The sequence below is a fragment of the Bacillus rossius genome, chromosome 1 (assembly GCF_032445375.1).
Source record: "Bacillus rossius redtenbacheri isolate Brsri chromosome 1, Brsri_v3, whole genome shotgun sequence".
NCBI lineage: Eukaryota > Metazoa > Arthropoda > Insecta > Phasmatodea > Bacillidae > Bacillus > Bacillus rossius.
In genome coordinates this window covers 230,503,832-230,518,606 of record NC_086330.1, presented here as the reverse complement: position 1 = coordinate 230,518,606, position 14,775 = coordinate 230,503,832, and the positions used below count along the sequence as shown (strand labels likewise).

Genomic DNA, 14,775 nt, shown 5'->3' with positions numbered 1-14,775 from the left:
GGTGGATACTTAGGAGGATAGGAACTTTTGTAAAATAATAATACAACTAATAAGGCCCCAATTGTAAATTATAAATAATAAATAAAGATACTACTATTTGTCATTTTGGCTCTGAACGTATGCGTCATTCTAAGGGTTCTTTTAGTTAATTCCGTTAAGTGGGCTAAGCAGTTACTACAGAAGACTCTGGGTAAAGAAATCTAAAATATAAAAATTATTTTGTACACAATCGTGTTAAAACCTCTTAAAATTCATTTTAAACATAAAATATAAATTGATTAAGTTGTTCAAAAATTGGTTTACTTCAGTTGTGGAAATAAACATACAATCTACTAAAAAATTAAAGAACATTTCTTCTAAATCATCTGAATAAATGATTTTTTCTTATTCTATTAGTTTGAAGAAGAGTAGTGTATTAATGGGGCTCCTGCACCTGGGTTCTGGGAGAGGAGGAAGAGCTGACCGATTACTCTGTCAAGGTGGCCATCTTGAATCCGCCATCTTGGATAATGATGTCACATCGGCCATCTTAGATCTGCCATTTTTCTCTTCTCGGGTGTGGACCTCTTCGGCTCTCTCCGAGTTTTTCTCCAATGTCTCTTGTTCTGCCACAAAACTTTTGATTACGTAATTTGTCACACCGTAAGAGCTGCCATCCTCTTTATTGCTTTCTTGTTACAAAATGTAGTGCTGTAGTACTTATAGTTTTACTAACTTCTCTGTAGTGGTGTTGATTTTTTTCAACCACCGAAATTATGGTTTAAATTCAGTGCTGCCTACCACATTTGGTAAGTGAATTTTTTTTTTCCTTTGCGAATATTTCTAGTTTTAACTTTACCTTGTTTGAGTCATTTCAAGGTTTGTATTACTACACACATTTCATTTTGCGTAGGGTGTGTTCAACTTCAACCCAGAACCATCCCTTTGGACAGGACCTAAATCTAAATTCCGCCATCTGTTGTGTTGGCCTGTGCTTCCCAGGCCCATGCAATGTTGGGCCCATTTTTCGGCAGTTTCTCCAATTCATGATGATCTCCATCCCTCCAAAGCTGGCAGGGAGCGAAGGCACCATCAAGATGTAACTTTTATCATACGAACAGTGACTTCTCCCTCTAGCTTTAACATGAGGGGAAATAGTGGTTTAGAAACACCAAAAATGAGGGCTATGAACATTTTTTGTACTTAATTCATATAAGCATATTTAAAAAAATTCAAACAATGATTTTTGAAAGTGCTTAAGTACAAAATTCAAATTCTCAATAAAAAAAAACTTCCAGTGAAAAACTTAGATTTCCAAAAAAGGAAAAATTTCACCATTTTTTGTTTACAGCTAAACTTTCTAAGATATAAGCCTTTTTAGTATTTAATAGCAAAGTTATTCATAAAGCACCTAATGATGAATATAAAAATTTAATTTAATAATTAAAGCATGTTCCACTTATGTAGCTATATTTAAAATGTTACTCTATTATTACACTACCATTTTCTACTCATCTCTATGGAGTAGGCTAATATTTGTGCTTCATGATATGCTTTTCTCCAAGGTATACATATCTCTTACACATTACAGTGTCAGTGTGTGAGTATTGTGAGTAACTATAAATAGGATAATGTAAGATGTAATTAGGTCTTAGGTATGTTTACAGATCTTCAGTAATTAACCATTATTTAGTACTCTACTTTTTGAATGAAAGGTGTCAAATTAAAATTGAAAACTTGAACAAATGAAAAAATTGAAAATATTTTAATAATTAAAATAAAATTTAAAATTTAAAAATTACAAAAAATTGAGAGAAAAAATATAGGACAATATTTAAAAAATAAGAGAAAACATGAGAAAAAATGTATGATGAAAATGAGAAAAAAATTATGATGAAAGAAAAAAAAAGAAAAAATTATGAATGCAAAAGAGGAAATAAATTATGAGAGAAAATAAGAAACAAAACTTTAGATAAAAGAAAATGAGAAAATTAATAAATGAGAAAAAATAAATTATGAAAGAAAATGTGTAAGAAAAAATTATGAGAGAAAATGAGAAGGAAAAAAAATTATGACAAAAAATGAGAAGAAGAAAATTATAAGAGGAAATGAGAAGAAAAAAATTATGAGAGAAAATGGTAAGAAGAAAAAATTTAGGACAGAAAATGAGAAGAAAAAATTTATGAGCGAAAACAAGAAGAAAAAAATTATTATGAGAGAAAATGAGAAAACAAAAAATTAAGAGAAAAAATTAGAAGAAAATTAATTATGATGAGAGAAAATGAAAAGAAAAAAATTAACAGGGAAAATGAGAAGAAAAAAGTTATGATGAGAGAAAATTAAAAGGCAAAAAATTATGAGAGAAAATAAAAAATAATCATGGAGAAAATGAGGGGAATAAATATTATGAGAGCAAATGAAAATAAAAAATAACATTATGAGAGAAAATGAGACAAAATAATAATTGAGAGAAAATTAAAACATTTTATATATATGAGAGAAAATGAGAAAAAATAATTGAGAGAAAACAAAATAAAATGGAATGAAATGAAAGAATGAATGACTAATGTAAGTATAAATGAAAGAATTTAAGAATGCAATAATGAAAGAAAGAATTATAGAATAAAAAAAATGACAGAAAGAATGAAAGAATAAAAGAATCAATGAATGAAAGTATGAATGAAATGATAGAATGAAGAAAGAAGGAAAGAATAAAAAGAGAGGAAATAATGAAAGAAAGAAATAATGAAAGAAAGAAATAATGAAAGAAAGAATAAATGAAAGAATGAATGAAAGAATGAAGAAATGAATAACAGAAAGAATAAATGAATAAAGGACTGATGAGAGAATGAATGGAAGAATGAAGGAGTGAATGAATAAATAAATAAGAGAATGAATGAATGCATGAATGCGTAACATTTCGTCAACATTAGGGTGATTAGAGACCAAACACGGATGACAAGCTGGGAATGGAGCATGCCAGTAAGGGCCGAATTCAGAGAGCTCTTTCGACGGTTATCCACACACCGAAAGGCTTTTCCATTGAAGCTGCTCGGCAGAGACGTTTTTCAGTGGTTGGTTGACTGCTGGATAAGGAGAGCCAACCACTTGAAAGTGAATGTGGTCTGAAGCTCATTCGAATGCCTGTTCAGTTGAAAATCGGCGGAGCAGTTGATGGTTTTAATATATAATTCCCACATAAAAACGTGTTCATGTATGTTTGTAATTGTTTAAAACATTTTTGTCATATGGCAGATATGTAAAATATGTTTTGGAATTAAATATGCGTTTTTAAAGAAATCGTTTCGCCCGCAAAGTGTGCATCAGACACGTGTTTTGTAGCGATGGCAGAAGATATGGATGAATTTCCAAATCACATTGACGAGGTTTTTGAATTTTTTGATGATCTTAAAAATGAAAATCCAGTTCCGCGAAGGTATATAAGAAATTTAGCAGACCCGTTTGATTTTTGTCGGGATCAAGAGTTCGAAACACAATTTTTTTTTCTCTGTAAGAAACTGCATCTGTTTTTATTGTTTTGTTTTCGATTACGGTTTTGTGCTTTCTCACGAGATAAAAAATAATCGCTTTTTCATTTGGAGAAAACACTATAATTTTAGGCAACGTATCCATCTTAAGAAAATTTCTCAACCTCGTGTAGGGTTACCAGACGTCTGGCAAAAGGAGGACATGTCCTCCTTTTTATGTATTTTTTGCGTCCGGCCGGATTTTCCTTAATGCTCCAAAATGTCCGGCTTTTTTATAAAGTGACATAATTCCTGCAGTTACACTCTGGGCAAAGCGCGCGCTGTCCGCAGAGTCATCCCACTAGAAGTACTTAGTACTACGACAGCTTGACAGGTAGCAGCACATGCAGAAGCACGTGTTTTCAATATGCTGTATATGCGTAGTTTGTTTGATTCTTTATACTGAAACTGTATTAAATGCCAAAACATTGTAAAATATCGTACTCCATTGTAATTAATTCATGGCTTTTTAAAAAAAATATATATTGTCCTTTTTAGTGAAATGTCCTCCTTTTGCGAGATAAATGTCATCCTTTTTCATTATCAGTGTCTGGTAACCCTAACCCAATCCAAACAAAATATTATTTTCAGTGGGAGAGCAAACAAAATACAATCGAAATGAAATAGGGCGCTTTTCCACACACACTCCAAGTACTTGATCTAAGAAAATTTTTGTGCCATGTTGCCAGATCTTCACTGAAAGTGGATGGGAACAAGCTTTCAGCTGGCAGTCATTCGAAAGGCGTTTTTGAAGTATGAGAGGTGGAGAGTCTGCCAGATGAATGAGAGTTGGATGCGCTTTCGAAGGTCAACTCTGAATTCAGGCCTAAGTGTACCCCTTCAGCTGGTCCGTGGTGGTGCTCAGCAGAGCCAACGCCTGTGTGCTGCTGCTCTGCAGGTCCTGCTGGCAGCATAGCTTGGCCTCCTGCTCCTCCGCTCTGCCACGCAGCCTCACCACCTCCAGCTGCCATGCGCATGCGCAACCACATCATCAACATTCACTACTGTTTTACAGTACCCCATCTCAGAGACAGTGAACTGTCTTTAACGGCACTTTCTGTCATCCGGCACAAGTCCAGCCGCTTGCATTCAGATAGTTTCCCGTGAATTCTGCCACCGGCTAGATCCCATTACTAGGCTGCCTGCATCTTCAGTTCGGTCAGAGTTTATCATTAACTGTCAGTTAACATTTCAGTACAGTGTTTCCCGTTTTCTAGCGAGTTACATTTCACATTTAAAACTATGTTGACCGTCTATAAACCGGTAAGATCGCTAAGGCGGCATGGTTGTTGTCCCGAACATACCATGTTAAAGACCTTTCACTGTAATTATAAAAGAACCTATTCTGAACACATTTAGTTTGGATACTAGATTACAAGAAAGCCACTACTGTACAACTGTTTAGTATGAAAAACCTGGAATTGGGAGGGAAATCCAAATTTAAAAAAATATAATAAAATTTTTGCATAATAATTGATACTTTAAAAAATGCTTTTCATTCAAAGTATCAAGTTCTATAAGTTACAAGTACTACAGAAACCAAATTTAATTGTGAATATAGACACCAATTCTGTAACACCATTTTCTTTACCATGGTCAAGGAAATTGTAGTTTAAAAACTGATTTCAAATGATATTTAAAACTGACAACACCTCAGTTGCACTGAGGACAAATATGGCCAGCATCATGGAAAACCTCATCAAAAACCACCCAGCACTTGCCAATGCAATATAATGGTTCCGAGCTCATCGCGGAACAGCGATGCTGCACAACATGCAGTAAGTAGTAATAGCATGCAGCTGTATAGATCCACAGCTTAAATAAAAAAGAATACTGCAGTAATAAATTACTTCTGAATTCAAAAGTGTAAACAAAGGTGAAGTCTACAATAAGATTTAAAGGGGGTTGCTTTCTGCGATGTAAGTTTCTGATATTCACAGATTTCACTGGCCATTGGTTTCAGCAACAATAGTTATTGTTTCAATAATGTTGATGAGCGCTGATGACTACTTTTCATTGAGAACACTGAACTTTCTGGAGCTGTAGAGGTTGTATAATGTCAGTAAAATTTTAATTTGGCACAAGTTTAAATTATTGACATCTCTAAAAAATGTTTTTTTACGTTGGCATGGTATAAATACATATTATGTATAAAATAAAGTCCTCCTGCTGCGTCTGTCTGAACGCAATAAACTCAAAAACTACCAAACAGATTTTCATACAGTTTTCACCAATGGACGGTGTGATTCATGAGGAAGGTTTAGATGTATAATTTATTAAGGTTTTGTGTAAATTGTCTGTGAATGTTGTGCCGTTAATTTGAAATATTTGGCACAAATTTGTTTTTCACCTAAATTCTCTAACATAAACTTTGTTAAACTATTATGCATACTGATCAAATCTTTTCTATTACCGCTACTATTTCCTGCAGAAGTTATTAGTGTTTATACTACCCATTAGCTCAACGCAACAGGCTGATACCAAACTACGACAGAATAAAAAATGTAGGTGTATATGCTCTGTTAGCCTTGCAAAGCCGGGGCAAATTGCTAGTAATTTTATGAAGTAAGTATTTCACACATGGTGTACACATTCTGTAAAGTCAGGGAAGTTTTAATTGGTAATGGAAAATCAGGGAAATTACTTTAAAACCTGGAAAAGTCATGGAAATTTTTAAGTAATACAATTTGCCTCCTACTCTCCCAATTTATGTGCTTCAACATAGTTTTTTAATTATTGCTTGTGTTTCTTGGATCATAAAAAAGTACGGTAACGTAGTTTTCTTTTGCTTTTTATGTTCTCGCCATGATGCTTTGTTTGAAAGCTGATGCAATAGTTAGAATGGTTGCAAAATATAAGAGTGAGAGAGACAGAGAAAGTTCAGCAACCATGGGAAGAGACACTAGAGTTCGTCAGGCCACTGTTGCCATGCACCATGATTGGCTGGTTGTTTTTAATGGCATTTTTTGATTGGACAGTGAGAGATTGCACTTACACAATTGCGTGCTAGCCAATTTACTAATTTAGTCTTTGTCTGGACGAGTTACCAAGTAGGTCACAGCCAGGCAAGGGCTCACAGTTATAAAAATATGTGAGTGTATAGAGGCTGTAGTCTGGGTGCTACCGAGTAAGATCAACTTTTTTCGTTTATATTTTTATTTTCATTTTTGGAATTTTTTCAACTAGAATCTTGACCACAGTGTTCAGTGAAGCCCGCAACGAGAATTTAAACTTCGTTTTTCGTTGTCGTTCCAAGGTCAGAGTCTTTTGGCAGTACCGTGAGATTGTGAGTAACTACGGAACATTAGTGCAAACTATCTTTTAAAGTAAAAATTATTCTGCCGTACCTGCAGACAATCAATGTAACTTATGTGTTTCTTTTGTTTATAAAACAGGGATGCAGTTATTTGCAACGTGTTTGTAATTTTTTCCTGTACTTTTTTTTTGTTGTTGCAAGATGGCTGTCACAATGACTGCAAATTTTCTTCAAGTATCAATAAAATACATTAAAATCAGTTTGGTGTCTGAGACACATTATTGCAGTAAACGAACTGTTGACAGTAATATTTTTCGAGAACTTATATAATTTTTTGCACCCAAATCTTTTTTTTTTTTTTTGCAAGTTTGATGTGCGTCCACTTCAGACAGAATTTTAAGCTAGTCGAGGCGATCTGAGGTGTGACAATTGGCGGGCCAACGTTTGGTGGTTCATATTTATACACTCTCAGAGAACTGAAATCTTCTGAATCTTCGAGTGAACATTTCAGCCCAATTGTCTTAATTCGGGTGTGTGAGAATTGGCAGCCTAAGTGTGGCTGGTGCGAATTTACGACCCAAGATGGAAATATGTAAAAAATAGTTAAGGAAAACATTTTAATGGTCAAGTGAAAAAAAAAAAAAAAAAGGTTGCGTAAAATTGAACTGCTGTGAACGTGACGCAGGATCATCAGCTGTGCTGTTCACCGCCAAGCTGAGTGAACAAGTACATTATCTACGCATTGTGGGAGGTACGAGAGATTGAGGTGTACGAGCTGAACGTGTGAAGCCGGCAGCGGGATCCAGTACCCAGTACGAGCACAACGCGGGACTTCGTGGGTCAGGTGCGTCGCCAAACGTAGAACTTATAGATCTTCATGTTGCGGGACTTCGTGGGACAAACGCCGACACGCAGTAAGTCAAATAAGGACAACATATGAAAAAAAAAATTTAATTGAGGCTGTTTTTTGTCTATTATAATAGGACTAAGAAAATTTTGTCGTTTGAGGTTATTTACATTAACAAGAATCATGAATAGGTGGGTAGTAACTAGTGAAGGGTAACATTTTGGGGGGTTTTCAGAAAGCTCGAAAAATTTGGGACACAATCCCAACATGAACTTGGAATTGTTAGAAGGTCAGGATTTTTCATGTCCCCAGGCAAAGACAGGAAACGTGTAACATCCTAAAGGGCCTGTTCAAGTTGTGGTCATGGGGGGGGGGGGGGGGGGGGAACCTGACCAGATGTCACAAATATTTCTGTCAATACAAAAATTGATACAAGGTCTAAAACAAAACAGGCGGGACATGATACAGGGATAAATGGAAAACCTAACACAGATTTGTAATACATTAGTATAATGTAACCACATGTTTAAAATGGTAAACTACTTCAATATAAAAACTTTCTATAAGAGATTGATACAAAAACTATAAAACTTCAAAATTTTAATTTTTTTCTCAGAAAAGTTTTGTGCACTTAAGAATTATTTAATTTTGTATGCTACAATTTTTCCAATAAACATTAAAACATAAGTAATTTTCTTAAGTAAGTGCTCTTGCAAAAAAATTAATTCTTGATTTTGTAAGGAGGTGGTGTTATATATCTAGTAGTTAACAGTTAAAACATTCCAATAGGTTAGTGCAGCTGCATTTAAAATAGTGTTAAAATCATGTAAATGGCTGATTTGATAAGCTACATTTGAAATAGTGTCAATGGCATGAACAGTTTGTGTTAGGTTGGCTACATTAGAAAAAAGTGCCTACTTCAAAGTATATTAAATGGTTGGTTAGGTTAGCGACATTAGAACTACTTTAAAAAGGATTAAATGGCTGATTAGGTTAGAGACATTGCAAATACTAAACGTTTATCGTAACAAGTAGTGCTTAAAAGTACTATTTTTTAAATTATTTTACTCTACAAAATCACCAATTCCTATTATTTTGAGTAAAATAAAGGATTTCTGAAAACAAAATAATTTAGAGATAATTAATATCAGAAACAAAATTAACACATTGGAGACGACGCCCGAGTATAACTCGGGCAAGGGCAACTGTACTACGGGACGAAGCCCGAGTATAACTCGGGCGAGGCGTAAAAAAATCCCTACACATCGCTACACGAGTCAGACCCGGTCGCCGTCTCACCCGACTCGTTTAGGTACCTTATCTGTGATGAGCTGCTATCTCTCGAGTATTTTTACAACTGAATGATGTTGGTTGAAAACATGTCACAAGAGCGCACGCGCATCTCGGAATCGGGTCTGTGTAGCAGTTTGCGTCCCGCGTTTTTCTACCAACTATCTGTCTACACTGTCAAGCGTAAAAAAAACAGGAAGTAATCGTTTTTATTACTTATTTTTTAAATCTGCGTTTATATATTACGTAGCGGAAACTACGTAATATAAATTATAAAAAGAGTGCTGTGATTTTCAATACGTAAATTTCTCTATTTCATCCTACAAATTTAGACATGCGTATGAAGTTTTGAAATGTTTATATAATATTTATATAAATTCTGATTGTATGGTATAGGTATTACCATATACATTGGTTCTATGCAGTTTTATGTGATAACATCCTTATTAGTCAAATGTGCGGTTTTTACGTAATAATGCTTTCATATTTACTATCGTTTTACTAAAACAATGGATACTTCAGATAATAGTGGAAATCAAGACATTGTTGATGAACCTGTCATTGACTAGGAATCAGAAGGAGAAGTTGATGATTCCGACCAGGACCCAGACTTTGAAGCATCAGATGCAGGTATGTGATTATTATTGCAAGGCTTTTTTGTTTTTTATTTTATAAAAAAAAAAGCACTTATAAACCGAAATTGTCGAGAAACCTTTTCTGTAAAGCACAAATTTCGGGTGAAAATTGTATTGTTGGCTCGTAATTGAATGTCATATTTTTAGTAGAAGCTTCCAAAATGTCATATATAAGGGCAATAAATGCAATTGTGGTCACCGATACGAAACTTTATAAATAAAATACATTTTGTGCTAATCCCGGCACAAGTACTGTCTGAATGACCTTCATTTACAGGCGACTGACTACGTTTCTTATCACTTCGACCACTGCTGGCTAAGTGTTCTGTATTACTGATAAACCTTTCTACATACACAACTATCACAGATGAGGACAGTCGTTACCATAACACACAGTACATCGGCACAGTGCACTCGCAGCACAAGAATACACACACGCACACACTCTGTACTTGAACTATGAGCATGGTTTTCGATGTTGCAGTATAGCTGTCTACAGTGTGTATATTACAATAGGTACTTCAGAAGATACATTTTATGCTCTGTTTTCAGATAATTACCAATGATATGCAGACAAGAAGTTATAATTTGTTCAAATACATTTGTAAATAAATGTAACGTACCACAATTTCTATATTGTACAGCACTGTACTTTATTTTGCTATTCATTGTTGTATACGGTTGAAGATACACTATAGAAGCTGGTATCATTCATTCAGTTGACAAACCAGACAGAATAAATAAAATAAATATTTTTGGTAATTTTGTGTGAAAATCATCATTGTACTGTACACAAACACATCGCAAATCTCTTGGACAAGTACAGTTTTGTGCAAACAAACTGACACTGGCATCTGTTGTAAAGTAATCGTGCAGTTTATGGCATTATTAAGAACTCCATTTGTGGAAATTCCGGTCTATGGGTGATCTACAGAAAAAAAAAGTCACTTGTACTACCTATATATTTCTTTATTTACTTTCAGCCGATGAAGATGACTCAGATTCACAGATGGCATCTACCCCCACACCTAAAAGGCGTAAAAAAGACGAACAGTCCAGCCAGCTATACAATACAGATATTGGTTTGAATACCGAAGACATTATTCCTGATTCGCCTGTCTTTCAAGAAACGACAGGTGTAACAGCACCATTAGATGAAACATCAAAACCATTTGATTGTTTTGCTGTTTTCATGCCACTAAAAGTCATGAAGTTGATAAAAACTGAATCAAATTGCTATGGTGGGTCAATCATTACTAAAATGAGAAGGCAAAACAAACTGAAACCAAACAGACTTTGGGGGAAGTGGCAGAAAGCTAAATTGCAGGATATTTACTTGTTCTTTGCCATAATCATACACATGTGTATAGTCAAAAAACCAAAACTTAACGACTACTGGTCAAAATCTTCCATTCTTCACACCCCCTTTCCGGCATCCATAATGAGCAAAGCCCTCCTGTCAAACCTGCACATCAGCAACAACGAACAATATATTCCACGCAACCAACCAAATTACGACCCTCTTTTCAAAATACGTCCCTTCTTTGATCATCTAAATTCTATATTTCAGCTTCTTTTGCACCTTATGGCAATTTGACAGTTGATGAAGGCATGTGTGGCTTTCGAGGGCGAATACATTTTCGAGTCTACATGAAAAATTGAGCCGGCGCCGGGGTCGCCAAGGAAAGACATAGACGGCGTGCCAAAAATGCTTTAGAGATCCGCCTCGACTGAGATGTTTCCCTTCCTTGTTTCCTTACCTCGTTTCCCCACCTTGTTCCCCCTTCCCCTTGTGTAGTGACTTGGTTGCGTGGCAACGCTTCCCCTTCGCGCCTGCCTCCATAGAAGGTAACGGGAATGGCCTCTATGGAGAAGGTGATTGCTCTTTTGAGGTGTCGGAACTGTTGCCAGTTCTAGTATCCGAGACATGACCCAACAGGCCCACGGAATGGGTGCATGGATGCGAATATATAGCCTCTCCGCACTTATGGCAATCCTCTGCCTCCTCGTGGCACCGATGGGTGGTTGTAAAACCAGCAAAAGAGGACCCTGTCGGGATGACCCCTGCCTCAGGTATCCTCAATTACCTGGCTGGGTACCAGAAATGGTGGAAAAGCTGAATCTGTGGGCAGCAACAGATGCAAAAGAAGCCTTTTCTGGAGGGTTCGACCGCGGAGCCCTGGTGGTGAGGCCCAAAAAGGCCAGTCTCCGTCGAGAGACATTGCCTAATGGAATGGCTTCTGTCTGCCACTGTGGACTAGGAGCATAACCGGGCTATGCGGCTGTAAATTCGCCTAGCAAGCGGATCGGTGGAAAAACCCATGTGGGGTCCCCCCACTCTCTAGATCCCACATGAGGCCATCCCATGTTTCTAGTTCACACTGGTTAGTCGTTGGTGACCAGTTGCACCCGGACTGAAATGCTGTAAATCTCCAGAGGTCATAGGGAGATCGGTGGAGAGACCGAGGTATGCGCTCCCCGAGGTCCTCCTGTAGCTGATCATCACGTAAGACAGCATCACCGAAATTGGTGCTAGTACGGGGTGGTCCCCTTTTATTGGTAAAGGACCCCGTTGAGGTTTCCTTTTCGGCCCTGGACCACGATTGGAGTCGGCTTCGTACTTGGCAGTGGTGCCCTTACCGCTTAGGGCAGACCTGAGTAGGGCTCCCTAGCTCTGAGAAAGGTCGTGGCAGGGAGATGCAAAATTGCTCCGGTGGTAACCTGGTGAGTTACCAGAGGTAGGGTAGGCCTCGACCGGACCGCGGGTATTCTGGGTGTTTTGAGGGGTCCCAGAATGAGGCGGGAGGTTGGTATGACGTGCCAATAGCACTGAGCTTTAAGGCTTAGGGGTTCAGTCAACTATTTGGTGAGCCGATTACTGACTGCGTGTGCAGCGTGATCCGCACCCACGCCCGTGGGGGCCCCGGGGCTTGAGTGGCACGGCACTCAGGCGCCGAGTCAACAAAGAAAAAATTCCCGTTAATAATGAGTTGAAAATCATATTAACAAGAAACACTAAATAAAAAGACATGAAAAACACCGGAGGGCGACTGCTATGAGGGGTAAAGGATCCACTTTCTTTCTTTCTTTCTTTCCCCTTGTGTAGTGTCTTGGTTGCGTGGCAACGCTTCCCCTCCGCGCCTGCGCTGTTAGTTCACCGAGCTGTGAACGTGATGCTTGAGAGGTATGGGGGTCTTCTTGAGCGAGCGGGGAACGGACCAACATGTGGAGGTAGCAGCAGGGTATCCCTTTTGGACTGTGGACACGAGGACGGCGTGCCATGTAAGTTGCCATGCGGCCTTATTCCAAATTTTCGTTTGGCACCGTCCTTCTAAATTCCATTTCGGATTAATGTCTGTCTGGGCCATGTTTCTTCAGTCTTCGGTTAGTCATGCAAAACCTCCACCTGCTCAGTTGTCCGTTGCCGGAAAGGCTAGCTTTCATTTTGACTTAGTTGCTGCAAGGTCTTAGAGGCCTGACACTTTAAATTGTTTGGTGAGACTCGACATGCGCGGTCTAAAAGGGACCTGTAAATTAACTTGGGCCTAGCATGAATCAGTAATATTTGCATTATTTTCATTCTATATTTATGATTTATATTTCCTTTTTTTAATAAGGTCTCATGGTTTAGTAATCATTTCTGTAATTTCTAAAACTCTTAATTTTTGTGTATTAATCATTTGGGATTGTAACGTCTGCAGCTCTTAATATTGTTATTAGTCACGTTCGTAATATTCAGGACTGAGATTTGAATTGTACGTGCAATTTGCTTTTGTCTGCTGTGCAGATGTGCTTTAGTGCATGTGTTGTGACCTGTTATTAAAAAATATAACGCTATTTGCATGGAACCCTTTTTGTTTCTTTACAAGCAACTATGAACTAGCTGAGTCCTTTGAGGCACGTCACTATAATAGATGTGAATAAGGAAGGGCGTAAGACCGTGTTTCATTCTTGTTCTGACTTAGTATTCCCTTTGCTGGTTCAAAATAAACCTGACAAATATGGCATAAAACTCTTTGTGGTATGTGATGCTTATTACGGATACGTGTTGAAAATAGAGGTATACTCAGGGAAGGGAGCAGAAGAGCCGGGTGTTATGGCGTTACTAAAGAGACTTTTGGAAAACTATGTTGATAAGGACTTCTCTGTGTACATGGACCGCTATTATTCATCACCAACAGTGTTTGATTATTTATGGGAACACAAAACGAAGGCAGTAGAGACATGCATGGCAAACAGAAAGAGACTTCCGCAAAGTGCTGTTGTAAAAAAAATAATAAAAAAAGGAGAAGTAATTGCAAGTCGGAGAAATCATTTGCTCTGCCTGAAATGGAGAGACATGAGAGATGTGTTGATGCTGTCAACTTGCCATACAGCCTCTACAAGTGATGTTGTTGTTCGTGCTCAGAACGGGCCAGTTACAAAAACAAAACCAGATGTTGTCTTTGATTACAACGTCCACAAAACTGGAGTCGATAGATCCGACCAAATGATTGCATATTATCCATTCAAACGGAAGCAGTTGAAATGGTGGAAAAAATTATTTTTCCACCTGTTTGTCATGAGTGCAACAAATGCTTTTGTATTGTATCGGGAGACGAGGAATCCTGAACAGTGGAAAAAATGCAGCCTGGTGCAGTTTCTGATACAGCTGGGAAACGCCTTTGTGAAAGAAGGAAACAAGGAACAACAAATCAGCTGTCAGCCAGGTCCCAGCACAAACAGACTGAACGGAAGGCACTTTCCAGGAAAGATTCCTGCTACAGAAAAAAAGGCAAATCCTACACGTGTTTGCAAAGTCTGCACAGATAGAAGCAAGCACCAGACAGGGAAACTAGCTAGAAAGGAAACTTCTTGGTGGTGTCCTGACTGCAGTGATGCATTGTGTGTGCCAGACTGTTTAAAAGTATAACATACAATTGCTAATTATGTGTAGCTTAGTTTCAGTGAAACATCACAATGGTTTTTGATAATATTTTATCATATTATGTCGTCTGTGTTTTACATAAATATTTTTATAAAAGTGTCTGCTACTGCCAAAATGTTTCATTACACACAACGTAAAAGCCAATCTTGTGTAAAATGAGACTGCACTTTCTTTTGAACGAAAATTGGACTATTTCGATTTGGAACGTTTTACAATATTCAAAATGACATTTCATTTTGTAATATTATTAGTGCATATCAAACAATATGACTATGACTGCCAAACTTTAGGTGTATAGTGTAAAGGGATAATTT

General features: G+C 37.2%; 1 protein-coding gene across 4 annotated transcripts in view; it reads right to left on the bottom strand.

Moving 5' to 3' along the window:
* The window catches only part of LOC134527351 (myosin heavy chain, non-muscle-like), an 84,952-nt gene that overhangs the window by 45,231 nt on the left and 24,946 nt on the right, over window positions 1-14,775 (bottom strand). For all 4 annotated transcript variants that reach the window (XM_063359958.1, XM_063359961.1, XM_063359959.1 and 1 more), the window contains one exon: window positions 4,343-4,470. In XM_063359958.1, the coding sequence (XP_063216028.1) occupies window positions 4,343-4,470 (128 nt within the window). The remainder of the gene's footprint in view (window positions 1-4,342; window positions 4,471-14,775) is intronic.